A 26,783-nucleotide genomic window follows, 5' to 3' on the forward strand; every position below is an offset into this window, starting at 1 on the left:
CCGCAGACACGTCCTGGCCCCGTACGCAGTGCCCTCTGAGCTCCTGCTGGTGGCAGAGATCCCGAGGAACCCAATGGGCAAGGTCAACAAGAGGGAGCTGGTCAGGCAGCTCTACCCGGCCTAGTGTCCTATACCTAGAGCCCCAAGTCAGGCTGAGCAGAAGGCCTGCCTGCACGGGATGAAGGCCCCACCCCAGACTGACTGTCACAGCAAGAGGCTACCCTGGCCACCCTACACCCTATCCCATGTCCTTAGCCGCCAGTGCAGTGAGACACCCTGGCCTTACCAGCCCCCCATGTGCCCTGAGGTTGGCAGGTCTGCTCCAGGGAGGATCACAGAGGTGTCTCTGAGAAATAAATGAAATAAAGACTCCATGAGAGGAAACAAATGCCTGCCCGTCCTCTGTACCCATTCAAGAACCCACCTGCCCCTCTGCAAAGCAGCCCAGACCGTCCAAGTCAGAGTCAGGACCCTGCTACCCCAGCTGCACCTCTCTGACCTCTGGGAGGTCTGGGTCTGGGCAGGCTGGGTGGGTTTTTGGACAGTGAGGCCATCCTGAGCCAGCCAAACCTCTGGGAAGGCCTGAGGGACTGTGGCAGGAGTTCGATGACCAGCTTATCCCAAGGCCACAGGAACAGACCCCTCAGGGCACCCTTCTGTCATCCTGGCTCCCTCCAGCCCTGACAGCAGGACTCAGTGTCCATCTGGTCAGAGATTAGAACTTGGCTAGACAGTGGAGCTGCTGGGTGCTCCCATGGGAGAAATCTGGCCCTGAGCGTGCTGGCTGTGCTTGGTGGCCCTTCTAGAAACTTCTTCAGCCAGGGCAGACTTAACCTTCCACCGGTCAGCTTCCCCTCCCTGAGGCAGAGGTCAGAGCAGCCTTTTCTCTGCAGGAGGCAAAGGGCCTTCACAAGAACAACCACAGTATGGTGGGCTCCGGTTCTCAGATGGAGGGTGCCAGCTATTGTGTCCTATGCCAGCAGGTAGGGGACACAGCCACTGGAGGGCAAATAGTCACCAAGGCTCTCAGCCCCCAACCAGGATGTTGACAAAGCTTGAGACAGCGGACTCAGGGACACGTGCAGGCCCTGCCCCACATGCTCCACCTGAGCGCCAGGCCCCACCTCTCAGTGCAGACAGCAGCCAGCACACACCCTGGAGCCCTATCCTCATCCCTGGAGTATCTCTTCACAAGCTGTCGACAGCTAGGACACTGGACAGCTCACTCTGAAATAGGGTTGTGTCCTGGGCTATCAGGTCATGGTGTGATCACGGAGTCCCCTGGGCCACTTGTGGCCCCATGGAGGTGTAGGGCAGCCAGGGGCCTTTGGAGCAGACATGTAGTTTGGAGTCACTAATTTTGTGGCAACTTGTTACCGCGTCATCCATATGTCCCTCACACTCATACCCTCAGCTGGAATTTTAAGAAGAAGAAGAAAAGAAGTTAGCATGGATTCTCCTGGACACTGCTCACAGGACAGGGCAGCCTCCTGTGTGTCTGCAGGCTCCTGGGCTGTGCTGAGGGAGGGACAGTGGTGTCCCTCACTGTCAGTAGTAGCACAGGGCATCGGCTGTGGGAGCATCCCTATAGGTGGGTGCTGAGGCTGCCCTGTTCTTGGCCCTTGACACATCCCCTGACTTCTATCCTATGTCCTCATCCATGACAACAGGGATGTGGTGCCACGTTCAAGGGCATAAGAGGGCCCCAGGGGAAACAATTTCAGGAGGGAAAGCGGGCTGCAGTGCCATGACAGCTGAATTGGTTCTATTGCAGCAGTTGATTTAATCTGAATGGTCATTAATGTGATTTATGTGGCTGCTTTGCTCCCATGTTTGTCAGCAGCCCACTTGATAATGATTGAAAGACAGTGGCGGGGAGGGGCAGGGCCACTGGGCGGACTCAGGGTGCCCCACCTCGTCTGAGTGCATTGGAACAGGGGCCTAACCCAGCCCTGGAGGTCCAGACATCAGCCTAAGTGACCAGGGCTGCACCACCCCTGGCACAGCCAGCACCAACTGGGAGGGGTTGCTGGAGGTGCTGGTGGAGGATTTGGGCATGTGGCTGCAGACCCCACTAATGCCTGCCTGGCCCTTCTCCCTGCCCGGATCTCCCGGGTCCTACCCCCCACCTCTGGCTTGGAGTCTCACAGCCCACGCCCCACTCTCCACCTGCCCCCTACCTCCAGCAGAGCCACAAGCACTGCTTAGGACCAAGCCAGGGTCGAAGCAGAGAGAGTCAGTGTCTTGAGCACCATGCAAGGACATGGAAGCAGAAGGAAGCTCTCCCATCCTTTCCCCCAGAATTTGGGAAAAGGGGTTTCTAAGACAGTTTGGCGGGCGAAGGGCCAGGAAACTGGGTCTGCTCATTGCCTAAGGACGAGCTCAGAGGTCAGGAAGCAGAGCCAGTTCCCAGGTCATGCTGGGTCTCTTGGCATGGGCGTGGGCCATAGGTCTAGTTGGATCAGCTGGTCCACCAGGCTACAGGGCTGGGGGAAAGACATCCCAAAGAACAACCTTGGGTCTCACAAGGGCCATGGGCTCCAGGACAGCTAAGGGGCCAGCTGAAAATCTTCACAGCAAACAGCTGTGCAGCTCTCAGGCCTAGCAAGGGAGTAGGACAGCAAACCCCTCCCCTTCCCTCCTGTCTTCCCCTCTTCTCCTCTCCTTCCCTTGTACTCCCTCCCCTCCCATCCCCCATTCCCCTTGTCACTGGTATTGAGCTGAGAGCTTGACGAGGGGACAGGTGAGCCAGAACTGGGGGAAGGAGAGAATGAACAGACACTGGCCACTAGGTGGAGGGAGCTAGGCTAGGGCCTCTCTGGACACAGATTTATGACCTGGGGTACTTGTGTCCTTGCCTTTGTGGGGCTTAGACAAACACAGCCCCCAGCCCCACAACTCACAAGTCCCATGCCAGCCTCCCAAGGGTTCTGCAGGCCCAGCCCTTCTTAATGAGAGCTTGGTGGATTTTTGCATCAAAACGAAGACCCTGGGGGTAGCTGTTAATGACTTACAAGTTGCTTTAAAAACTGAACCATTTGGAGGGAAGCCTGGTGGCCTTTTCTCTCTAGCCATACCATGTTCCCAGTCCTTGTCACTGGCTGGCGTGCCCTTGAACCTCTCCCTGGCCAGGGTGGGGCTAACTGAAGAGCCTCTGCTGGCCCAGCTCACAGCACACTGGCATCAGCCTGGGGGTATAGGCTGGTCTGTCCTCATCTGGCAGGGTGCCCCCAGCCACGGGAAGGGAGAGTGGAGGTGGGCAGCCGCGTGGGCCCAGGAGCTTCCCCTGAGGCTAGTCACTGCAGCCCCTCGCCCTGAGTACCTGTTCAAGGGAGCTTGGAGAGCAGGGAGGGGCCGCAAGAGGAAGGGTCCACAAGCTGGGTTGTCATGCTGGGCCAGCGGAGGCATTGGGCCCTGTGTCTGCAGGGGAATGTTGGGGACCCACATGGCCAGGCCCACCACTCCCTCCCAAGTCAGTCCCAAAGATTGGGCAAGCAGCCACTGCCCCACCTGCCTTTACTGCGGCGTCCCTGGAGCCACACTGCCCCCTGCTGGTGCCAGGGGTGTGACAGAGCGGAGGTCATCTCCCTGGACATCCAGGCTGGACACCCACCCCCCAGGAGACATGCTGGCTAGGCCCAGAGAGGGGCACTCAGGAAACTGTGTGGGCCCTAAGGGCTGGACTTGGCACCTGGCCAGATCCTCCATCCCCATGGCCAGTGGGACATAAGAATGTAGCAGGGCAGCTGGGCTGGAGAGGGACCTCCAGCAGCTCAGGGGAACCCTGCTCACACAGAGCCAGCCACCCCCAGAACCCCTTGTCCACTCCATAGGACCAGGACTGAGGATCTGTCTTATACCAGCCCCAGGTGCTCAGGACCAGAGGAGCCTGGGGGGTCAGTCTGCACCCCAGCCTATAGCCATCTTGCATCTGTCCACAGGTTCGAGTGCACAAGATGTTAGAATTGGAGAATGACTGGTCTTTTGTGTATGTTTGTGGGTGTGCCGTGGACTTCGGAACAAAACAGCAGCCCAAACCTGATAGGGGATGCTCTGTGACACCTGCGATGCATTTTGTGGCCACCAGAGGGAAGATGGCAGCCTGGGCATGGGTACAGCATCCCCTGAGCCCTGAGGCCCCACGGCCCCATGCAGGCCACAGGGCCAGGCCCCGGCTCAGATGTGGTGGCCATGGATGGCGTCCAGCACTTCCAGGTAAGACTCGCCCACTCCTGCTTCCACACTGCCCCATCTGCTCCGTTCACCCTCTTGAACCCCATTGGGGGCCCCCTACCAATTCTTCCATGTTAACCAGTGCTGGGACAGCCCTGGGCAGGGCCTGGGCATGTAAGGAGTATCTTCCTGGCTCCAGCCTGGCTCCAGCCTGGCTCCAACCTCCAGGCCAATGTAGAGTGTGGAAAGAGGGTGTCCCAGGTTCTGGCCTATGAAATGGGCCCTGACCTCAGAGGGTTACTGGGGGCAGGTGGACCAGGCAGAAGCAACTGGATACAGGGCAAGGGCTGCCTGTGTACCTTGGCTGTGATTACCTGTGACAAGCACCTGCCCACCGAGCACCTCTCCGGATGACCATAGGCAGCCCAGGTGCTTGTCCGCAGGCCAGTGCTTGCTGACATCAAGGTCACTTGTTCACTGTCCAGCACCTATGCCCTGTGGGAGCTGCTAACACCTGGGCAAGCCTGACCAAGGCCCTGGACTCTTTGGGCTGGGCTGTCCAGCACAGCTTGCTGGATGGTGGTGTCCCTTGGTGCCTTGCTGGATGGCATTTGAGGACTGCACACCAAGAGACTTCAGTAGCCGGTCTGTGTATTTGTGTGTAATTCTACATAAACATGCATAATTGCATACCTGACAATTACCGTATTGTCCTGAAGCAGGGTGGCATCACTCCTTTGCTGAAAGCCATCAGTGATCCCCCATTTTATCATGAGAAAGTTGAAAATTCAACCCATGCCAGGCACAGCACTGGTTCCTGCTCAGGGGCCTGTGGGTGCAGAGCAGGTGGGTGAGGGGGGCTAGACCTCATGAATTTCCAGAGATGCAAGGGGTGCTGCAGGGGCGCTGAGCCTATTCCCTGGCCCCAGGTCCTCATCTGCTGGGGGAGAGGAACAGAGTAGGCAGCAGAGTGAGTGAGGAGGGGGAGGAACAATGGGTTGGCCACCTGGAATATCCAAGGCTGCAGAGTAGGGGAAAGTGAGCTGCAAAGTGCGGTTAATGCTGGAGGTTGGGGGAGGGGTGGGGTTAAATGTCCCTAAGTCAGCAGGCAAAGGGGAGGGCTCTTCTGGAGGTGGTGGTCTCAACAGCCTGAAGTGAACCCCCACTCCTATCCCCCCTTTGACACAAGAGGAAACTGAGGCTGAACAGAAGGACCTTCCCAAGGCCCAGAGCTGGAACTGCCCCAGGGCTTGCCCTGGACACTTCACCAGGCAGGGTCCCTTACTGGAAGGCTGGCTGGCCAGCCCGGAATTACATCCTCCCCCCAGAGCCCTAGCCAGCTGCCTCCCTGCACTTTGGGTTCACCCAGGCCCCTGCCAGCTTATCCTGTCCCTTGGAGACCCCCCACAGCCCCTGGATGAAGGTTTCTCTTCCCTATTGGGTGGGAGGCAGGCAAGGTGGACAACAGAGAGGAAGGGTCCTGAGAGAATTTTCCCCAAGCCTCTTTCTGGGTAGGAGGCACTCCCCTTTACCTTACCTATAACCCCTACACTAGCACCACAAGGCAGAAACCCAAAAGCATTCAGAGGGCTTCTGCACCCCCATTTTGGGTCTCTAGGCTCAGAGGTTGTAGGGTGGTCCCCTAGGGGCTACTGCACAGCCATAGGGGGCCTCTGAGCCTGAAGGTGGAGGGGCTCTCTGTTCTCCCTTAATGTGGAGCCATGAGTTTCAGACACAGTCCTGGCCTGAGCCTCCCCAGGGCAGCCTGGCTCCTGCCACCCAAGCCAAGGACACAGATGGTCCAGCACCCGCACAGCCACCCCACAATCTGGAGAGAGCAGAGGCCCCAAGCTGGCTGCTGCTGCTGGGGGCCCTACCCCACACCACCTGCCTGAAAGCAAGCTTCCCTCCCCCAACCTCTCCAGGCCCTCTGATCCTGTACACTGGCCAGGGCCCAGGTGGGTGTTGAGGTGCACACACGCACACAGGAGTCCTGCAGGCAGCTGTGGGGAGGAAGGTGCTCCAGGGAAGAGGCACTGGAGGTGGTGAGTGGGCCAGGAGCGTTGGGGGTGTACCATGAGTCGTGTTGGGATGGGCCAGGAGTTGGTTGGAGTGGGAATGTTGACGCTGAGGGCATGGAGGGTGAACAACACGTCTAGTGGCTTCAGCTGAGATGCCAATTTGGGAGTCCCCAGCTATGGGTGGCATTTAAAGCTGCCAGACAGTGGGAGCCCCAGAACCCCCAGAATTCCCAGGGTGGTTACCTGGTGTTCACTGTGGGACCCCTGCAGCCTGGGACGGCCTGTGCCTTGCCGGGCTTTGCACACACAGGCCAGCCCAGCCCAGAGGACAACACAAGACCACCGTCAGTGACCCAAAGAACAAGCTGCAGACGTGCTACAGAACAGACCCTGCAGGCAGAAGGGGTCGGGCTTTGGGACACCTGAGGAAGCGCACTTGGCAGAGGGAACGGACCGGCCCTTGCAAAAGCCCTGAGGCAAGAATGTGCCAGGTGAATGAATGATTCCTATCCCGGCCCTAATCCGGCCCCCCACACACTCCTGCCTTTTCCGGTAGGCCTCCCTATTCTTGACTTCTGCAAAAGCCCTGCATCACCGGGCAGTTGCCTGGCCCCCGCCCTGCCGCCCTGCCGCCCTCTGCCCGTCCTGAGTTATTCCGCGGCCTGCAGCTTCGCGCTCTGTGGCTGGGCCACGCCGCCGAAGCACCTGTGCTGTCACTCAGCCCCGCCTCACTCGGTCCCTGACCCCATCAGAGGCCTCCTACGGGCTGTCACTCAGCCTTTGGCTCCTCCCCGGGCCGCCCCTCGCGCACGTGTTACACTTCAACCCCACCCGCACGATTGCGCTGTCACTCAGCCATTGGCTCCGCCCATGTTTAACCCCCGGGCCTGTTCATAGGACTCCTACAGCTGTCAGTTAGGTCTTGTATCCGCCTACTTCCTGTCCCGGGGCCCATCAGAAGCCTCCTACTGGCTGTCACTCAGCCATTGGTCTCGCCCCGAGCCGCCCCTCGCACACATGCTGCACTTGGGCCCCGCCCCACGCATTTGCGCTGTCACTCAGCCCAGGCGCGCGGGGCAGCTCGGAGCCGGAGACCGCGAAGCCGGTGCCCTCGCGTCCTGCTGCCGCCCTGCCCCATGGGCGCCACGCTCCTCCTCGCCTTCGGGCTTTTGGCCCAGGTAAGGGATCAGTGCTCAGCCGGGGGTCCCTACCTCCGGGCCCGCGGACAGCGTCTCCGAAGCGGTTTTCCCCAGGACCCCTGGCCCTGAGTGCCTTTGGGGGCCCCGGGGTGGGGGCTGGGCTGGGGCAGCCTCCCAGGGCGCTGCGGGGGACCGGGTGCTCTGCGCCCAGGTTGGTTCCAAAAGGAGTGTACCCTGCCTGAGCCTGGGGACAGCAGGGGACCACCTACCACGCTACCCCTCCCTCACCGTGTCCAGATTGTGGCGAGGCAGGGAGACAGGGGTGGCAGGAGAGTCCCACACTGGGGGACCTTGGGGTGGGGTTTGCCTGTGGCTTAAGTTCACTCCGGCCCTGTTCGTCTTGGGTGGTGTCGGAGCCCCTGTCCCATGGTGCTCCTGGCCAGCAGTGGGGGCTCTGTTGTCCGAAGCTCACACTCCAAAGTCTCCTCCTTGGAATGCCCCGACCCACCACCGGTGCTGGCTGTGTCCCAGCTTTTGTGCCCACCTGGAGAATCGCAGCAGCTGCCTGGACTGACCAGGCATTCTCTGCCTCCACAAATCTCTGGAACCCTGCAACTCGGGTCTCCACAACGTGGGAGCAGACAGGGAGGAAGGAGGCACAGGCCTCTGACCCCACTCCCCATGTTCCATCTCATCTCCTCAGGCCCTGGGGACCTGGAGGTAGAGAACACAGCCTCCAGGCCCCTGCCACAGGTCTGGGCTGAGGGGAGGGCAGGGCCCTGCTGTGGCTGGGCCATGGTCGCATGTAACAGGACAGCCTCTCACCTCCAGACTTGACTTGATAAAGAGATGTCACCAGCCATCGTGATTATGGGGCGGTCAGGCAGTGAGGGACACAGGGAGGGGTCAATCCCTTCCCGGATCTCACTGAAGGGGTTTCCTGAGTGCTTCTAATTCTCATAGCCCTTCCAGCTCAACCAGCCGAGTTTCTGCTCCTGGCAACTGACCAGGCGCCTGGCTAGCTGGACCCTCCAGCTGCTGTCCCCCAGGCACCCTCAGCTCCAACCACTCCCACCCCTGCCTTTGGGCATCCGCCACCCCTTGGAGACAGTGGCTGCATCCACCTGACTGTCACCCCACAGGCCCACCACAGCCCAGCTGCCCATGGCCTGCACCCCTAGCCATGTGTGGTGAGCACCCTCACCGCCCTCTGCAGGCACAAGCACCCTCACCCTTCCAAGCTCCCCACTGGCGCTAAAGACAGCATTTCTTCCCAGCACATGATAGGCTGGCATTGTGGGAACCTTTCTGGAGACCCTGCTCCTGGGTTTGGGGGTCCGAAGGGGCATTCCAAGAGAAACCTTTGACAGGTAGACACCCAGGGGGCTCTACTGTGGAGGAAAGAGGGCCAGAGCCAGCCTGGCTTCCCTTCCTCCTCACCACTTCCCGCCCCAGGGCTATTGCAGAACCTGCCCCCCTCCCAAGCTGGAGGCAGCAGAGTCAAATGGGGGTGGCCACCAGCCAGTGGGGGGCCTGGCCTCACCATCGTCCTGCCCTGAGTGTCCTACATTGCCACAGCCCTCAAATCAGCTCTGACCACCAAAATATGTCTGGTTCAGGACCTTGCCTCTCCTGACCCAGCTGGGCTTTCATACTTTGGTTCTCTGTCCATGCAGATAGGCCTGTGACCGCCTCCTGGACACTCCTTCCTCACTTCTGAGAGCCCCCAGCTGGCCAGGTCCAGTAGGAATGTCACAGGTGGGCCCCAGGAGGGAGCTCTGGACTCATCTGAGGCTTGCACCAGGGCCTCAGATGAGGCTATGGCCTTTCTTGCCCAGCTCACCTCTAATATCTGTGCCCACTGGGCCCCAGAACAATATGGGGAGAGGGTATGGGCTGTGTCTTCAGAATGGACTTGTGACAGCTCCCTTCTGCTCCCCACCATCCCTAGCTGCTGATCTACCCCTGGGACCCAACCCCATCTGGGGGGATGGGGAAGCATGGGTGATTCAGTGGTCCCCTGGTCTGGGTCTGCTGGGAAGGCACCCATGTCTTCATGTGGGCTTTGAGGAGCCACATTGTCTCTGGGAAGAAGGCAGGCCAGAACCACCCAAGCCTGGACAGGGACCTCATGCACATGTGGTCCCTCCCCCCGCCCCCCACTACTCACTGCAGTCCCAAGCATGTCGGCGAGGGCAGGGCAGTGACAGGAGGGCACAGCTGCCCTGTCCCTCCCCACCTCCCCCCAAGCCCACAGCAGCTGGAGAAGGCGGGGCCGATAGCTGGGGCCATTCCTGACGTGCCATCCAGGAGAGGCCAGATTCCAGCCTAGGGGAGGCCACAGGAGGCTATGGGTGTCCAGGCCAGAGACTTCTTACCCCCTCCCAAGCAAGCCCCACCCACGCTCCCACCATTCCTGGAATCTCGAAATGTCTTTCCCTGAAAATGGGCAGAGGGCAAGTGTGAGACCAGCCTAGACCCCTTCCCCAAGCTCAACGCTACTGTGAGGTTCCTGCAGGATGGGAATACCTCACTCCCCTCTAGGCAGGCAGGGGCACGCTGTGGGCAAGGAGCAGGTCAGTCAGTGTGCAGCCAAACTCTGCCACCTGCTTTGACAGCAGGTTGTTGGAACCCCAGAGCAGCCTCTAGCTCTGTCCATGCTGCAGCAAGGCAGTGTGATCCCGGTGCCAAAATGGAAGACCTGGTCTCTTCAATGCCCATCCCGTTGCCCTGGAGACCACACCTGTGCCCAGGCTCAGGACCGGCCTCTCACTGGGAAAGCAGGTGCAGCCATGCAGGGTACAGGGTACAGATCTTCACCACTCAGCATCTCTTTGGGGCTGGTGCCAGGGCTGGGAGCAGACCCCACCAAAGGGCATTCAGTCCCGGGAGCTGAGCTTCCAAACAGTTCTCAGAGTTCGTGGTCAAGGGTGGGGTCAAGGATGAGCTTAGAGGTTTCCTTGGACATCCACTTTGGGGTACTGGATCCATGGTCTGGCTTGGCTTGGGGGGGGACAGTGGATGGGTGTGCCAGGGTGCACGTCCAGAAGTTGACCCTCCAGGTGCTCTTGGGCTGCAGCCCAGCATGGGGGGGTCTGCCCTGCTGATGGGGCATTGCCCCAGGCACCACATGCCCCATTCTCCCCAAGGTGGCCCCCAGGCCTTTGCTCCCAATGCCACGTCTTCTGGAAAAGAGGAGGGCTGGGAGGATAGAGCAAAGCCCCACAAGTGCCCCTGAGCTCCAGAGGTCAGCTGTGGCTTGCTCGCCCAGTTTCCCCACACCCACTGCAGCCTCTGATCTGGGAAAAGGGGCCCTGCCAAGACTCTGTGGCTTCTGCTGGCCTTGTGAACTCGGGCTGTGGACAGGCCAGGGACCCAAGATTCCCAGGGCCTGCCTTGACCATGCTGGCCTATGGCTAATCAAGCAGGCAGCCTGCCAGACAGCTGGCGCAGGGAAGAAGGGAGATGGTGGAAGCTTCTGCACAGTTGGGGTGGCTTGTTCTACCTCGACCACATGGGGTTCACAAAGCTTGAGGTCCCCCACCTGCCACGCAGACATAACCTGGGGCGGGGGCAGCTCTGTGTGTCTCTGGGTTTCTGGTTTCCTTCTGAGCTGGGTGGTTCAGAGCCTGGTTCAGGACCTGGCTCAGGGGGCAGACCTCGCCAAACCTTTTTCTGGAGCTGTGAGGTGATAGTCCCAGGGGCTGTGAGGGAACCCTGGGGGCAGAGGGAGAGGTAGGCCCATGCCCAGGTCCAGCACAGCGTTGTGGCAGCCTATGTGCCGGAAGCAGACCCTTTGCTGCAGGCCCCATGTGGGGCAGGCAGGTTTCCACTTGGCTGGGAACTTGCCCTGGCCTGGAAGGGCTTGTGCTCTGCTGGCTCACAGTCCAGCGCTGCCATCTGTCACTGGTGGGGTGTAGGCCTGAGGGCATGAGAGCCTGGGGTCCCCGCTCTGTCCTCTCCCTGTCAGTGGCTCTGCCCCTCCCTGCCAGCCAGGGACCAAAAGCCACCAAGGGAGGCCAGTTCTAGTTTCGAGTCACCAGCTCTTGTCCCTGTGCCAGACTGCATGCAGACCTGCCATGTGTGGGCCTGGGGCCAGGGTGCAGTGAGGACCAGACCAAGTCCTGAAGCCCTATCTCAAGGTGAGGGGGAGCATCACGTCAATGGGCCCTGGACCCTGGACATCCACACAGGTATAACAAGCCAGCAGTGGAGGACAGAGGCAGAGAGGTGTAAGCCTGACAGGCCTGCCGGCTATGCTGGCCTTTCCCTCCAGCCCCTGCTCCTAGACGGAGCTGAGGGACTAGGCTTCCATCCACGGAGAAAGGGTGGCTGAGTGCTTGGAGCTTTGGTGCTCAGGGCCTGCCTGAGGCTCTGTGAGCATCCCTCCCCCGGCCAACACCCCAGCCTGAGGTGGGGCAGTAGTCCCAGAAATGGGGGCCTGGGTGAAGGCAACAGGTGTCTGTGCCCTCCCTACCTAAGAACCTCCCCCTAGTCTGTGTCAGGCCCTGGGCAGCCACCACCACCCCACCCGAGCCACAGGATCCTGGAAACTGCCTGCCCCCAGACTCAGCATTTCCATCCCATGGCCCTGTGCCCCAGCTGTGTCCCCATAGAGGGCCCCTCAGGCCTCCTGCCCCTAGACCCTGCAGGTGGGGGCTGGGGAGGGCAAGTGGCCAGATGAGTCGGTGAGCACTGGCTTCAGAGCTCTGTCCCCTGAGGCTGCCACTAACCACACAGGGACTCTCACCAACTAGAATGATTTGAAATGGAGAAGTTAGGTCCTCGGTTTTGCCAGGCACATTTCCAGGGCCCATTTCCTGTGTGGTTTGTGGGTCTTGGGCAGTGCACTCTAGAACATTCCAGCACCAGGAGCATGCCAGTGGACACGGTGGAAACTTTGGGGGCAGGGAAGTTCACCTAGCAGGAGGGCTGGGAGTCTGGGGACTCGGGGGGCTCCCTGGCAAGGCAGAGCAGCTGCTACGTAGGGAGTCACACTGACAGCAGCAAACTGCCCAGCAGGCTCTGTGCACCGCAAGAACTGTGCCAGGCATTGGCCAGGCAGCCTCGCTTGTGATGTGCCCCTGGCATCTGTGCCTGGCAGTGGGATGAGCACAGGGCTTTGGGCTGGGAGGCCTTTCAGGAACAGCAGCACAGCCCACCCAGAAATGCTGACTCCTGAGCTCGGACAGTCCTGGCTTAGGTGTGTCTTGAAAGTCTTTGTGATTTTAATATCCAGAAGGGACCAGCCACCTCTAAGTATCCCTCCCAACCGAGGAGCAGGTGGGGAGTGTACAAGAGGGAGGCCAGATACGGAAACTGCGTGTCAGAGCCAGGGTGGTGCAGGAAATCCAGGGTTCGTTTGAGATTGGCAGTGGTTCTGCCCTTGACTTGCTGGGTGTGTCTCTTCTCTGGGCCTCAGTCCCCCATCTGAGGGATGGGAGCTGAGAGGGGACCAGGGTGGGTCCCTTCTCTGAACCTCAGTCCCTCCAGTTGAGGGGTGGGGGCTGAGAGGTGCTCCCCTTTGCACTCCTTACTGGCCCAAGGTCCCCACCCCCAGGTGGGGGTGCATGGCCATCTTCCCTTCATACCCCATACTCTGCCTCACTCTGGGCAGTGGGATTACTGGGGGCTCACAGCACCCAGACCCTAGGTTAGGGTGGAGAGAGGAGTGTGCAAGGATCCCCAGGTTCCATAAGCTACAGTGTGGGTGTGAGGGCTGTACCCCAGTTCTGGGAGAGTGGCCCGGGCTGTGGTGGGGTTGCTCCTCCACCCTGTCCCTCTCACTGTGCCAGCGCTTATGCAAGAGTGGGAGTCTTGGACAGACAGGAGACCTGGAGGTCGCATGGGGCTGGCCCTGCAGTGGGTACCACCCCCTGGTTCCTATAGGCATCTGGAATCAGGACCCCACACCCTCTCGGGGTGGCTTGGCTGGCTGTGGTCAGACTGCCCTGGGTGCCTGGGATGAGGCTGTGGCCCCCAGGCAGGAGCCCTCTGGTAACCCTTCCTCTCTCTGGGCCTTGCAAACAAAAGCAGGCTGGGCCAACCTTGCCCAAACCTCAAAAGGTCAGGTTGGGAGAAGCTCCTGACCCCGCTACCAGACAGGAGCTGCCACCTCTGACAGAGCCATGAGAGGGAGCCCCCGGCACCCACTTTCTGCCCACTGTGCAGACCCCCAGCAGGCTCCCCAGTCCAAGGACCTGCCTGCCCAGCGCACTGTGTCTGAAACTGCTGCCCTGAAGTCTTATTACTTGGCGCTGTTGCCACCTCTCCCAGCCCTGAGGCAGAGCCGCCCCCAGGTGCTCACTGGTCCCCCCACCCGACACCTCAGGGAAGGCAGAGGGCACAGAAGCCTAAAGCCACCCCCAGCCAGCACTCACCTGGCAACAGCCTACCATGGGCCACAGGACCCCGAGGTTTTGGGTAACAGCAGAGGGTACTAGAGGGACAGCTATGTGGAGGCTTCAGGGCTTCAGGGCTCCAGCTTAGGGCTCTGGCAGAGGCAGGCGCCCACACCCTGATGTAGCCTGGCACTCCTTGGGGTGCTGACCCGTGGCCCAGGGCAATGGCTTTGCCTTCAGGAAGTCCTGGGGGTGGGCTGTAAGCAGGGCTCAGGGAGGCCACGTGTGACTGTGCCTCTCTGTTACAGGGCCTCAGCCTATCTTTGGGCAGCCCCGAGCTGAGGAGGCCCAGCACCCTGGACCCCTGGCGCCGGGCACAGATGTCAGGCCGCGTGCGGAGGGCCTGGGTCATACCACCCATCAGCGTGTCCGAGAACCACAAGAACCTCCCCTACCCCCTGGTGCAGGTGAGGGGACAAGGCTGGGTCACTGGGGGGCCCTGTTCCCAGGTGGTCTCCTGGGAGGGGAGGGAGTCCCACCTCGTGTCAGGGCCAGAGCCCAGGTTTCTTATCTGGCCATGCCCTCTGAGCCGTGTGCCCTCTGAGCTGGAAGCCCTGTGGCCGTGACTTTTTCCTTCGATTTTATGCTCCAGACACTGAACAGGCCTTGACTTTTTCCTTCGATTTTATGCTCCAGACACTGAACAGGTGTTAGCAGATTGAGCCTGTAATCAGGGCTTAGGTGCGGGGAACTCTTGGGCCCCAGGCTGAGCTGCCCACCCCAGCGTGCTTCCCCTGGGGGCCCTCCTGCAGACCTCGGAGCCTCAGTGCTGCCAGCTGGGAAAGGACCTGAGGGCCTGCAAAAGGCCGATCCCCCCACCCCGAGCGCCTCTGCCAGCCCCATCTCCTGCCACAGATCAAGTCTGACAAGCAACAGCTGGGCAGCGTCATCTATAGCATCCAGGGACCTGGCGTGGACGAGGAGCCCCGGGGCATCTTCTCCATCGACAAGTTCACTGGGAAGGTGTTCCTCAACGCCACTCTGGACCGTGAGAAGACAGACCGCTTCAGGGTGGGGGCTTGCCCAGTGGGGGCCTGGTGGGAAGCTGAGGTCCCTCCTCCCCCTGGGCTTTTGCCCCCAGTGTGGTATCCTTCAAGCCAAACCACTTTCTCCTGCAAGATCCGGGCAGCTGTCATGGGGGGGGGGGTGGCACCAGGGACGGGGGACCCAGCTATTTGGTGTTCCAGTTCCCTGTAGCAAATGGGCAGACAGAGGCCAGCTGGAGGCGGGCTTGGTTTTGCCTGGGGAGGAGCCAGGGTATATGCAACAGGGTGGGAGGCAGGCTTCAGCCACACCTTCATCGCTGTCTCCACTTAGCCACACCCCTGGTTTTGTATGATTGGGTGAGGATCACAGTGCCCCAAAGCAGTACTGGTCCCAGCAGCAGCTGCCGCTCTTGGGGTAGAATCTCCAGGGAGGCCACACTGCCCCTTGTGGGGCTGGGGTCCTGAGGTCTGAAAGGCACTGGAGAGAGCTTGCCGTGGGTTCAAGGTCGGGGAGGTGGGCTTCCCAGAGCACAACCTCTCCAAGTTCCCCACAGAGCCACCTGCCACCTCCAGCCTGAACTCTCCAAAAAGTCATTTTGTGCCTGATCTGTGGAGATGTCCCGCCTTTTTCTTTTCAGAAGGCGCAGTGTCCCCTTGCATGGTCCCAGTCTTCCTTCAGACTTAGAGAACCAGTTCTTGGTTCCCCAACATGGAAAGTCAGTAGAGAGTATTTTTTACCTGGACGTTATATCTTGCTCATACTGTGCATGGGAGATTAAACTTGAAGAGCAGCCAAAACCATAGAGAGAAACCAGGGGGCACCAGGATCCCTGGTGAGAGCATTATTTCGGCTGCACAGGCACAGGGAGCACAGCTGTGAGCTTCCTGGCAGCCACGGCCAGAGGGGAAGCATGAAGGTCCGCCCAGTCTGCTCAGAGAAAGTCACTCCCCTTCAGGGAGCATAGCCCCCTCCCCCTGCTGTCTCTCATCTGTTCAGGTTTCCAGCTGGGTGCAAGTCAGCATTTGCTGGCTTTTTTCGTGGCCCTCATGGTAGCCACCAAAATTTGGGGGCCACAGGGCAACCCTTGCTCTATTTGACAGCTGAGAGCCTTTGCCTTGGACCTGGGGGGATCCACCCTGGAGGACCCCACAGACCTGGAGATCGTGGTTGTGGACCAGAACGACAACCGGCCAGCCTTCCAGCAGGAGGTGTTCACTGGCCGGGTGCTGGAGGGCACGGTGCCAGGTGAGGAGGAGCCGGCACCTAGTCAGGCTTCAGTGAGGGTCTCTGGGCATCAGAAGCCCGGGATTTGCCTTAAGCAGAAGTTCCAGAGGCCCATCAAGGAGCGAAAAATAGGTAAACAGAGTCTCCAAGCAGAGGCCAACCCAGGCCCCTTCCCTTTTCAATACAAATTTCAAATCCAAAAATCTCAACCTCAGGGTGGGGCTTTTTAGGGGTCCTGCCCCTCCCTCCAAGGCAAACGAACTCTCCCTCCTGCTAGGGGGTGTCCAGAGATGGACAGGAGCCAGGGCACCCAGAGGCCCCTCCACTGGGATTTGGTGGAGGCCTGTGGGAACCGTTTGGCTGCCCCACACGCAGGCTTTGAGAATTAGATCAAATCTCACCTGTCCAGTGAGCTCTGGGATCTCCTCCGTAGGTAGGAATTCCACAGAAGGAGGCTGTGTCCTCCTCAGCGTGTGACAGCCTGAGACGGGAGTTCCAGGTGCCTCACCTGGCCAGGTGTTGTCTGCTCCCACGTCTTGTGGAGAGTCATCTCAGACTGTTCAAATACCCCGTTAGGGCTCAAAACCTTGTCCTGTTTCAGCCTCCACTGATGGTTCTGATTATTATCAGTGGATATTATTCCTATGGTTACAAACAGGCACTTTTCCAATTCATCTTCCTCCTCTCCTTGCTACACAGTGGGACTTCCCTTCTCCCCAGCATGAGTCCATGTGCAGTCCACGTGTGCACGTCTGCGTGGGCTAGGGCTGCCTATCCCCACCAGCTGGCTGTCATTCTCACTGGACCTTTTGGCAGACACAGCTGAGAGTGGCCTGACATCTGTGTGTGGACATGCGTATATCCATGAAAGGGCCTGTTATGTGCACTTGCGTGTGTGTGCACGGCAGCATGCACCTTCACATGTATGTGTGCACATGTGCATTCCTGCACTTTCATATGTGTGCAGGTGTGCATGTGTGTACATGTTCATTCCTTGTGTGTGCACATGTGTGTACATGTGCGTGCCTTGTGTGTGTGAATGTGTGTACATGTGCGTGCTTTGTGTATGTGTGCATGTGTGTACATGTGCATGCCTTGTGTGTGTGCGCATGTGTGTACATGTGCATGCCTTGTGTATGTGTGCATGTGTGTACATGTTCATTCCTGTGTGTGTGCGTGTGTGTACATGTGCGTGCTTTGTGTATGTGTGCATGTGTGTACATGTGCATGCCTTGTGTATGTGTGCATGTGTGTACATGTTCATTCCTGTATATGTGCGTGTGTGTACATGTGCGTGCCTTGTGTGTGCACATGTGTGTACATGTGCGTGCCTTGTGTATGTGTGCATGTGTGTGGACTCAGTCTGATATATGTTTACATGTCTGCCTTCCTCACAACGCATCTGGTCTTGGGCATTCCCACATCCAAGCCCACTCCACAGGGTCCCTGCCCACATCCGCAGCCCCTCTCTGACATCGGGGAGCCTGGCATCTCGCCTCTGCCAAAAGGAAGCCCTTGAAAGCTTTGGCCTGAGGTCCAGCACTGTGTCACAGTCACCCAGTTAGCAGCCCGTCTCCACACTAGCTCTTCACCCTTCTCCAGCTGGGCCAATGGCTGACATTTCCTACTGTTTATTGAAAATGTGCATGGGGGCGGCGCCTGGGGCTCAGTGAGTAGGGCGCTGGCCCCATATGCCGAGGGTGGCGGGTTCAAACCCAGCCCCAGCCAAACTAACAAAAAAATAGCCAGGCGTTGTGGCGGGCGCCTGTAGTCCCAGCTGCTCGGGAGGCTGAGGCAAGAGAATCGCGTAAGCCCAAGAGTTAGAGGTTGCTGTGAGCCGTGTGACGCCACGGCACTCTACGGAGGGCGGTACAGTGAGACTCTGTCTCTACAAAAAAAGAAAATGTGCATGGCACTCAGGTTGCCCGTCAGTCCCTGGTGAGGTGAGGTCCCAAGAACACACGTGAAGGGACCCACTGGTTCAGAGCTGTCCCTCAGGGGGCCCTGCAGACCACTGTCCTTGCCCCACCCTGTCTAATTTTCATACACCAAAGCAGGTCAGGCCTCAGTCTCATCAGAAGGAAAATGGGTGACAGGCGAGGCAGGACCCTCCCCTCATATGTGGGCCGCATCTACCAGGGGGCCATGTGCCATTCTCCACGTGTTAGGCTCCTGGTCACTGGTCCGGGGCTCTGCTGGCCCCTGCCCTAGGCAGGACAGGTGAAAGTCAAGTCTTTTGCTTCTGGCTGAACACCTCCAACAGCACAAGCTCAGCACAGGGCTTGACGTTAAGTTTGCACAGGCCACATGGGTGACCTGTGGCTGCAGAGGGGATGTGTGTGGGTGAGGGCGTGGGGGTGTGGCACCTCAGTGATGGGGACAAGAACTGCCTGCCCTGGCTGTGGTCACACTGACTCAGAACCAGGGGGCTGTGCACACAGAGAGCCCTCAGCAGGACACCCCCAGGAACAGTGGCCCACATTCCTCCCTGTCCCTCCAGGCACCTTCGTGACCAGGGCAGAGGCCACGGATGCTGACGACCCAGAGACAGACAATGCAGCCCTCCGGTACTCTCTCCTGGGGCAGGGCGGCCATGAGCTCTTCACCATCGATGAGCTCACGGGGGAGATCCGGACAGTGCAAGTGGGGCTGGACCGAGAGGTGAGGTGGCTGCATAGGACATCTGGTCTGGGAGCCAGCCAGAGGGAGTGACCAAAGGCTGCAAAATGCAACAGGGGCCCCGGCTCAGCAAAGACTCCAGGGATTGAACCCACCCAGTGGGTCAGTAAGTGGCCCACCCTAAGGACAGGAGCCAAGTCAGAACAGGAGGCGCTTGGCCCCTGCTGGCCCCGACAAGTCCTCCACATGTCCTCTGTCCTGCTGGCAGGGAACCCCTGGCCCTGTTGCCTACAAAGCAGAGGGTCCCTGCCTGGGGAGGGGGCCTCCCTGCCTGTGGTGGGACCTCCCTGCTTGGGGTGGGGCCTTTCCAAGTCCCCCTAACCCTGGCCTCTTAGCAGCTGCTCCCTGCTTCCTCACACCCTGGAGTTGCTAACTTCCTAGGCCCCTGTGCCCAGCTGCCAGACTTCCGTAGGCCCCGAAGACCCACCCTGAGGCAGCTCCTCTGGGCAGCCCTCTTGGTTGCCCCACTCGCCCAAGCTCGGGGGTCCTCTGTGCGTCCAGCATGCAGTAGGTGCTCAGTATGCTGCCCACTTGTAGGCTAGGGCAGGGTCTGATTGACTATGACGTCACTGGGCCCCACGTGCTTGATGGAGGAGGGTTCTCAGCTGCCTGTAGCCTTCAGACACTACTGGCTGCTCCTGTGAGGCTGAGCCAGGCCTCATGCTGGCTGGCGGGGCCTGGCCCTTCACCTCAGCTGGGCAGCTCATCCCAACCCTGTGTCTTGGTGTCCATAGGCAGTCGCCGTGTACAATCTGACAGTGCAGGTGGCAGACATGTCTGGAGATGGCCTCACCGCCACTGCCTTGGCCATCATCTCTGTGGATGATATCAATGACAACGCCCCAGAGTTTACTAGAGACGAGGTGCCACCATTACCTCCCTGCACCAATTAGGCCACGCACCCCCTTGGGCTCATGGCGGGGGTGGGCGGTGCCCTGCTCTGGATGGAGCTTTGCATGAGTAGCTATAAGCCTAGTTTAGAGGGTCCCAGAACTGGCCTCATGTGAGCCTGCCATGAAGTTGGGCTGGGAGAGGCAGGCGGGCCATGGAGAAGCCCCACCCACACCGTCCCTAACCCCATTGCTGACGCCCGGCTCCCCCAGTTCCTCATGGAGGCCCCAGAGGCTGTCAGTGGAGTGGATGTGGGGCGGCTCAAGGTGGAGGATAGGGACCTGCCAGGCTCCCCCAACTGGGCGGCCCAGTTCATCATCTTGGGAGGTGACCCTGATGGGCAGTTCGCTATCCGCACAGACTCCAAGACAAACGAGGGAGTGCTGTCTGTGGTGAAGGTGAGTGCCTCTCGGCCGGGCATTCACCTATATGCTCCCTCCTCCCCCCATACATCAACTATGTCCTGAGCTCACTGGCTCCTTCCCACCGGGTGGCCTCTCCTGACCCTGTGTGAGAGGCCAGGAGGGTGGGACCCCCAGCTCTAGGACTGGGCATGCTGGCCATAGGGCCACAGGGCCACAGAGCCAGAGTAGGAGGGACACCATATACAGTCTGCCAGTTACAGCGCCTGCCTCTTCATCTGTAATCTGTGCATGAAAGCATGACTGCACAGGTGTGCAGACTGGTGCCACCAGGAAGATAGCTGGTGAGGCGCACACAGATACATGCAGAAGTACGTGGATATTGACATCTCAAGAGCTTTAGTGCAAAAAATTGACTCATGCAATTGTGGGCTCTGGCCAGGCAGGTCTGAGATCCATAGGACAGGCTGGAAACCCAGGCAGGACCCATGCAGTCCTGAGCAGAATTTCTTCCTCTCCTCGGAGAAACCACAGTTTTGCTTCTAAGCCTTCACCTGAGTGCAGGAGGCCCTACCCCTATTATCTGGAATGATCTCCTTTAGTCAAAGTCTGTTGGCTAGGTGGTGCCTATAGCTCACTGGGTAGGGCACTAGCCACATACACCAAGGCTGGCGGATTCCAACCCAGCCCAGGCCAGCTAAACAATGACAACTGCAACAACAAAAAAAAATAGCCAGGCGTTGTGGCAGGCATCTGTAGTCCCAGCTACTTGGGAGGCTAAGGCAAGAGAATCGCTTAAGCCCAAGAGTTTGAGGTTGTTGTGAGCTGTGAGCCACGGCACTGTACCAAGGGTGACAGCTTGAGACTCTGTCTCAAAAATAAATAAATAAATAATAAATAAATAAAATAAAAACAGGCTCAGTGCCTATAGCTCAGCGTGTAGGGTGCCAGCTATATACACCGGAGCTGGTGAGTTCGAATCCAGCCTGGGCCTGCTAAACAATGACAACTACAACCAAAAGATAGCTGGGCGTTGTGGCGGGTGCCTGTAGTCCCCTGAGGCAAGAGAATCGCTCAAGCCCAAGAGTTGGAGGTTGCTGTGAGCTGTAACGCCATGGCACTATGCCGAGGGCAACATGGTGAGACTCTGTCTCAAAAATAAATAAATACAAACTAAATCTGCTGGCTATAGAGGCTGGCTACCCTCCCCAATACCTTCTGAGCAACACCAGAATGGCTTCTATCCAGCCCATGGGGCCACCCCCGATTACAGACACATTCCATTATCCCCCTACAAATCTATTTTGAGTGATGGGTACTTATATTATTTGTGTGTTTTTGTTCTGCATAATTATTTTTATTAAAAGGCAGAGATGGGCTGTGTGTGGTAGCTCCCACCTGTAATCCCAGTACTCTGACAGGCTGAGGCAGGAGTTTGAGGTTGCAGTGAGCTGGGCTGGTGCCACACCACTGTAGGAAAAGAGACGGCTCAGGACAGGCCGGAGGAGTGGCTCCCCAGGAGGAGCCGTCTCTGGGAGACCAGCCCTGAGGCTCAGGTGACCATGCCTCCTTCCCGCAGCCCCTGGACTACGAGACCCAAGAGCTCTACCAGCTCATGGTATCGGTGCAGAATGTGGCCCCACTGCAGGTGGCTGCTCCCAGGGCCCGGAGGGGCCATGCACGGGTCAGTGTGCACGTGCGAGACATCAACGAGGCCCCTGTGTTCCAAGAGAACCCACTTCGGACCAGCCTGGCTGAGGGGGCACCCCCCGGAACCTCCGTGGCCACCTTCTCCGCCCAGGACCCTGACACACAGCAGCTGCAGAGGCTCAGGTGGGCAGCCAGGGGCCCAGGCATGGCAGAGGGCAGCTGACAGTTCACTCCTGCTGGGGTCACCCCTGTCTCCCCTGGGCGCTAAGGGTCAGAGTGGAGGGGAGCTTGTCTCTGTGTGTTCCTGTGGATCCACGGATCTCAAGTGCCATGGGTGCCCACACATGCATGCTGGGGTGGCCTTGCCCCTAGGGTGTGCTGGGCAGCCAGGCACACTGAGATGCCCAGTCTGTTCCTGCCAGCCTCCGAGTGTCCAGCCATGTCCCTCAGGTCCTTGACCCTGAGGCTGGCCATTAAGGTCCCAGTTTTGCCATGCATCTGGCTTTGTGTCTGTCACCCAGCTACCACGGGGCCCCAGCAGCTCACCTACCCTCCCCGAGCCTCAGTTTCCTCATCTGTCGGTTGTGATGGGGAGGGCTTGCCTCAAAAATTCACAGAAGGTGCTGGTGACTGCAGCTCCCGTCAGGGCCACGTGGGTTGTGTGCACGTGTGAGATGCATGTGCAGTATGTGTGGGGCTGTGCCTGTGTGGTCACACTTCTGGAGGTCCTACCCCTTTCCCCCCATCAGCTACTCCAAGGACTATGACCCTGAAGACTGGTTGCAAGTGGATGGAGCCACTGGCCATATCCAGACCCAGAGGGTGCTCAGCCCCACCTCCCCCTTCCTCAAGGACGGGTGGTACAGAGCCATCATCCTGGCCCTTGATGATGGTGAGCAGCCAGCCCAGACCTAGGTGGAGCCCCAGAGCCCGCACCCTCTGAGCAGACTGGCAGGGTGGGCCGGGGCAGTGACACTGAATCCACCGGCCCCTCTGCCCATAGCTTCCCCACCCTGCACAGCCACCGGCACCCTGTCCGTGGAGATCCTGGAGGTGAACGACCATGCCCCTGTGCTGGCACCACCACTTCTGGACAGCCTGTGCAGTGAGCCCCACCAAGGCACCGGCCTCCTCCTGGGTGCTACAGATGAGGACCTGCCTCCTCATGGGGCCCCTTTCCACTTCCAGCTGAGCCCCAGGCTCCCAGAGCTCAGCCGGAACTGGAGCCTCAGCCCTGTCAACGGTGGGCTCCCTCCCCAGCCTACTGGGCTGGCCAGGGACCTGTGGGCGGTGGCTCCCTCTGTGTGCTGGTGGCTACACCCTGGGCTGGGCAGGGCTTACTTATTGTGCCCAGTGGACAGACAGAGAAACTGAGACCAGGGATTTGGTGATCCCCACCCCATCTAGGCACAAGGTGGGCAGTGAGGTGTGGGCCCAGCCTGGGGAGGCTGTAACTGACCTTAGGTGTCCTCAACAGTGAGCCACGCACGGCTATGGCTGCGGCATCAGGTCCCCGAGGGCCTGCACCGCCTGAGTATTCTTCTCCGGGACTCAGGGCTGCCGCCCCAGCAGCGCGAGCAGCTGCTGAATGTGACTGTGTGTCGCTGTAGCCAAGATGGTGCCTGCCTGCCAGGGGCTGCTGTGCTGCGGGCAGGGGGCGCGGGCATTAGCCTGGGCGTCCTGGCCATCGTGCTGGGCAGTGTCCTACTGCTGCTGTGTGAGTGCTCCGTACCCTCAGCCCCAGCCAGCCCCGGCCCCGGCCCCCATCCTCAGACCCCATCTCACACTCAGCTCTGCCCTGGCCACATCCTCTGACTCTACAGACCCCCACCCTGGACTCCATGCCCTCAGCTCCCTACCACAGGCCCTTCGGATTGACCCCGCCCTGCAGCCCCGCCCGCCCCCTCTGGAGGTCCTGCCAGGCCCCAGCCTCCCTCCTGTGTCCCTAGTGCTGGTCTTGCCTGTGGCGCTCCGAGTGCGGCTCCAGCAGCGGACTCAGGACAAGGGGGTGCTGCCCAGGCTGCAAGATGACCTTCGAGACAACATCCTCAACTATGATGAGCAGGGAGGCGGGGAGGAGGACCAGGTGGGGAAGGGGTGTGCTGGCGGAGGGACTCTCTAAGGAGCCCAGGCCACCTGGGCAAGCTGGCGGGGAGTCCCTCCCCTCTGTCCCAGTGACCCAGGGCTCAGCTCCACTTAACCTGCCCAGGATGCCTACGACATAAGCCAGCTGCGCCACCCGGTAGAGCTGACTGCCCTGAGCACCCTGGGACGGCCACTGCTGCGCCGTGACACCCCCTACGGCCGAGTGCCACCCCAGCCACCCCGAGCAATGCCCACCAGTCCTGCTGACATCGAGGACTTTATCAATGAGGTGGGTGCTCTAGGGGACACAGGCACGCACACACACAAGCATAGACGTGTGTACGCACTTGGCATACACACGCGCGCTGAGCCTTCCTGCAGGCTTTGTGTCATGGGTCAGGTTGGGGCGCTGGCCTCAGAGCTGCAGGCAGTCTGACACATGAGCTTGCCAGAGGGACCCTGGAAGACATATAGGGTCCTCTGGGCTTGGGGGGCACAGACTGAAACAACTCTGCACTAGCCAGGGTGGGCTTTGCTGGGCACCTGGGAGCAAACTCAGAAGCAGTCTCTGCACACTCATCCCCAAAGAGGCCACTGGGGTGTCCCCAGGGCTTTGCCAGCTCTGCAGTGACAGGTGGGAAATCTGTGTTGGGGGCAGCTGGGGAGAGGCACACCGATCTGCCTGCACTCCACTAGGGAAGGCCCCCTGCAAACTCACAGACCACCAGGAGAGGCAGACAGATCATGGATTGGAGTATGTGTCCCTACAGCTGGAGGGTGATGGAGGCAGACCCCAGACCCCTGAAAGGCAGACCTACTGGTCCTGTGGAGGGAACAGAGTCCCCAGGAGAAGGGCTGACGGCTATCCTTACACCAGGAGCCCTTGAAGCCTCTGCTCAGACCTCCCCTCAGCCTATGTGCCCATGTCTTAGGCTGACCTTGCCTGGTGTATGGCCAGGTGGGGAGGCTGCCCACAGGGCCCCTAAGTTCTCTGGGACCTCTTTGCAGGGTTTGGAGGCTGCAGACAGTGACCCCAGTGTGCCGCCCTATGACACGGCTCTCATCTACGACTTCGAGGGTGACGGTTCCATGGCTGGGACGCTGAGCTCCATCCTTTCCAGCCTGGGTGACCAGGACCAGGATTATGACTACCTCAGGGACTGGGGTCCCCGCTTTGCCCGGCTGGCAGACATGTACGGGCACCCATGGGGGTCCGAGTGAGGGGCTAGACTTGGCATCTAGATGTGTCCACTGGGCCAGGGATGGGGCCTTTCTCCTGGGGGCACCTCATCCAGATGTGGAGTGGACCGTCTGACCACGGGGGCCTATCTGGACACACACCCCAGGCCAGGTAGTGGAGATGGCTCAGCAACACAGCTTGAGGGCACCTGGCCCCTATTTCTGGGCCTGGGTGACCTCCTTCAGGAAAGGCCTAAGTCCAGGGCACAGGACTCAGGATGTGGAGGGAGCGGCTGGGAGACCCACCCTTCTGCTGGCATAGGGACAGCTTCCCTGGGTCTCCCCCTGGGGCCCTCCACCCCTACTCCCACCTTTGCTTTCTAAGAAAGGACCTCCTTTTTGTACAAAGAAAACAGCCCCCTAGTAAATCCGAAGGAAAGATGCTTGTCTCCCAGTTTGGGCCTTCACCGAGCGCGATGTTGACCCAGGCTGAGGTCCCCATCCCAGCCCTTTGGTTGGAGCGGTGGAGGCCTTGGGCTAGTGACCTCACCACATGAGGCCCCCTCCAGCCCCCGCCTGAGGGAAGAACCAGGAAGAACTTTGTCCTCCACATCTGATGGCTATGGCCAAGGAGGCGGCACAGGGACACTGCAGCTGGCCCAGGGACAGGCTTTGTTGCTCCCATAGCTCCACCTGTGCTGACACGTGGCTTCCGGGGGGCGGCTGTCCAGCTGTGATCACCCGTGGACCAGGTGCTGGGGTCCTCTGCTGTGCCCCACGGCTCCCCCCATTCCCCCCTAAAGAAGTGGCAGAGGGCAGTGCTCCTCCCTGCACTCGGAGGGGCAGGACATCACTGTGGCTCTGCAACCCCGTCCCATGGCCATGTGCCCGGTATGGATGGAGGGATAGGGAAACCACATACTTGCCCGCATGGTGGCTGCTGGCCCAGATCCTGCCATGCTTCACTCCAGAATAGCAGTGAGAGTCTGGTCATCACGGCACTCAACCCGCAGGAGGAGCCAGTCCTCTGCATGTACAGCCTGGCCAGGCAGCAGCAGGGTGCCTGCCACCAAGAAGAGGCTGGCCCCCATGAAGAAGGCCAGGCTGTGCTGGTGGTTGCACAGTTCTGTGCTGGGGTGGACATACACGGCCTGGGCTGAGGCCTCCCGGGAGGGCTGCTCCGTCAGGAGCCACAAGGACCAATTCCTGACCTGCCAGAGAGCTGAGGATGCCCAAGGGCCACACACTGGGCTCCCAGCGTGAGGTCTGGCCTGCAGACGGCCCTGGTCACCCCATCCTACTTGAGAAGGGCCTCAGTAAGGGAGCCTGAGAGACCCCTACCAGTCCCCAGAAGCCTCAGGGGTGGCCTCTCCATAGCTGCCCCCACAGTACCCATGAGCCATGTACAGGGTGAGCAAGGCCCCTGCCAAAGTCCCAATGTACACTTTGGGGTCCCACCATGCCAGAGACTTTATGTTCAAATCCCATCCCTCCTGAAAGCTGGTGGGGCACTAATTGCTCACTATACCACACAGAAGGTCTGGTGTCAGGGGCAGGGGAAGGAGGGCACCCAGCCGGTTTCAAGGGTTCAGGCAGGCCCTGGCAAAGACGTGGCAACCCTGGCCTAGTTTCCACACTGAGTCTGTCCTCCTAGGGCTGGGTTGGGGGCTGTAGAGTGAAGGCTGCCACACAGGGGAGGTGGAAGAGGGGCCTGGGGGCGGATCTGGCTGACCCCTGAATCTGCTCATGCAGATCACTGGGTTTTTCCCTTGACCACTCCTAACTCCAGCCAAGCCCCCTGGGTCCCAAAGGTGGGAGGCCCAGCTTTCTCAACCTGAACTGACTGCTCTGCTCCCTGGGTGCAAAGCCTCCTGCTTCAGGAACCCAGTCCACAGACCCACCCAGCCCCAAGCCACAGGCTGCTCTCTATCTCTCCCTTTTTTTCCCCTGGAGACAGTCTCATTTTGTCACTCTCGGTAGAGTGTGGTGGCA

At 59.8% G+C, this 26,783-nt stretch overlaps 2 protein-coding genes across 7 annotated transcripts in view; both read left to right on the forward strand.

Annotated features, from left to right (window-relative positions):
• The window catches only part of ACSF3 (acyl-CoA synthetase family member 3), a 34,977-nt gene extending 34,589 nt beyond the window's left edge, over window positions 1-388 (forward strand). For both annotated transcript variants that reach the window (XM_053555284.1, XM_053555274.1), the window contains exon 10: window positions 7-388. In XM_053555284.1, coding sequence (XP_053411259.1) covers window positions 7-124 — 118 coding nt within the window. In that variant the 3' untranslated portion in view covers window positions 125-388. The remainder of the gene's footprint in view (window positions 1-6) is intronic.
• A 5,670-nt stretch (window positions 389-6,058) lies between these two features.
• Window positions 6,059-25,220, forward strand: CDH15 (cadherin 15). Of its 5 annotated transcripts, none has more exons than XM_053555313.1 (16): window positions 6,059-6,218; window positions 6,465-6,685; window positions 7,262-7,372; window positions 13,983-14,141; window positions 14,590-14,745; window positions 15,822-15,966; window positions 18,446-18,606; window positions 19,359-19,487; window positions 19,728-19,913; window positions 21,457-21,710; window positions 22,277-22,419; window positions 22,549-22,770; window positions 23,005-23,244; window positions 23,477-23,613; window positions 23,737-23,901; window positions 24,621-25,220. In XM_053555313.1, exons 2-16 carry the CDS (start codon window positions 6,677-6,679, stop codon window positions 24,831-24,833), a joined length of 2,430 nt encoding a protein of 809 aa, XP_053411288.1. In that variant the 5' UTR covers window positions 6,059-6,218; window positions 6,465-6,676; the 3' UTR covers window positions 24,834-25,220. The 5 variants fall into 5 exon arrangements, with proteins under 5 accessions (XP_053411288.1, XP_053411278.1, XP_053411314.1 ...); XM_053555303.1 differs by having other exon boundaries at window positions 6,062-6,218; window positions 22,531-22,770; XM_053555339.1 differs by having other exon boundaries at window positions 6,062-6,218; window positions 6,505-6,685; window positions 22,531-22,770.
• The last annotated feature ends 1,563 nt before the right edge of the window (window positions 25,221-26,783 follow it).

This window comes from Nycticebus coucang, chromosome 2, assembly GCF_027406575.1.
Source record: "Nycticebus coucang isolate mNycCou1 chromosome 2, mNycCou1.pri, whole genome shotgun sequence".
Lineage (NCBI taxonomy): Eukaryota > Metazoa > Chordata > Mammalia > Primates > Lorisidae > Nycticebus > Nycticebus coucang.

What these genes read in the sequence shown, in the direction of transcription:
- CDH15 (XM_053555303.1), top strand. An exon ending in GAGCCTCAGCCCTGTCAACG is followed by an intron (nt 22,771 to 23,004) that starts GTGGGCTCCCTC and finishes TGTCCTCAACAG; the next exon opens with TGAGCCACGCACGGCTATGG. An exon ending in TCGAGGACTTTATCAATGAG is followed by an intron (nt 23,902 to 24,620) that starts GTGGGTGCTCTA and finishes ACCTCTTTGCAG; the next exon opens with GGTTTGGAGGCTGCAGACAG.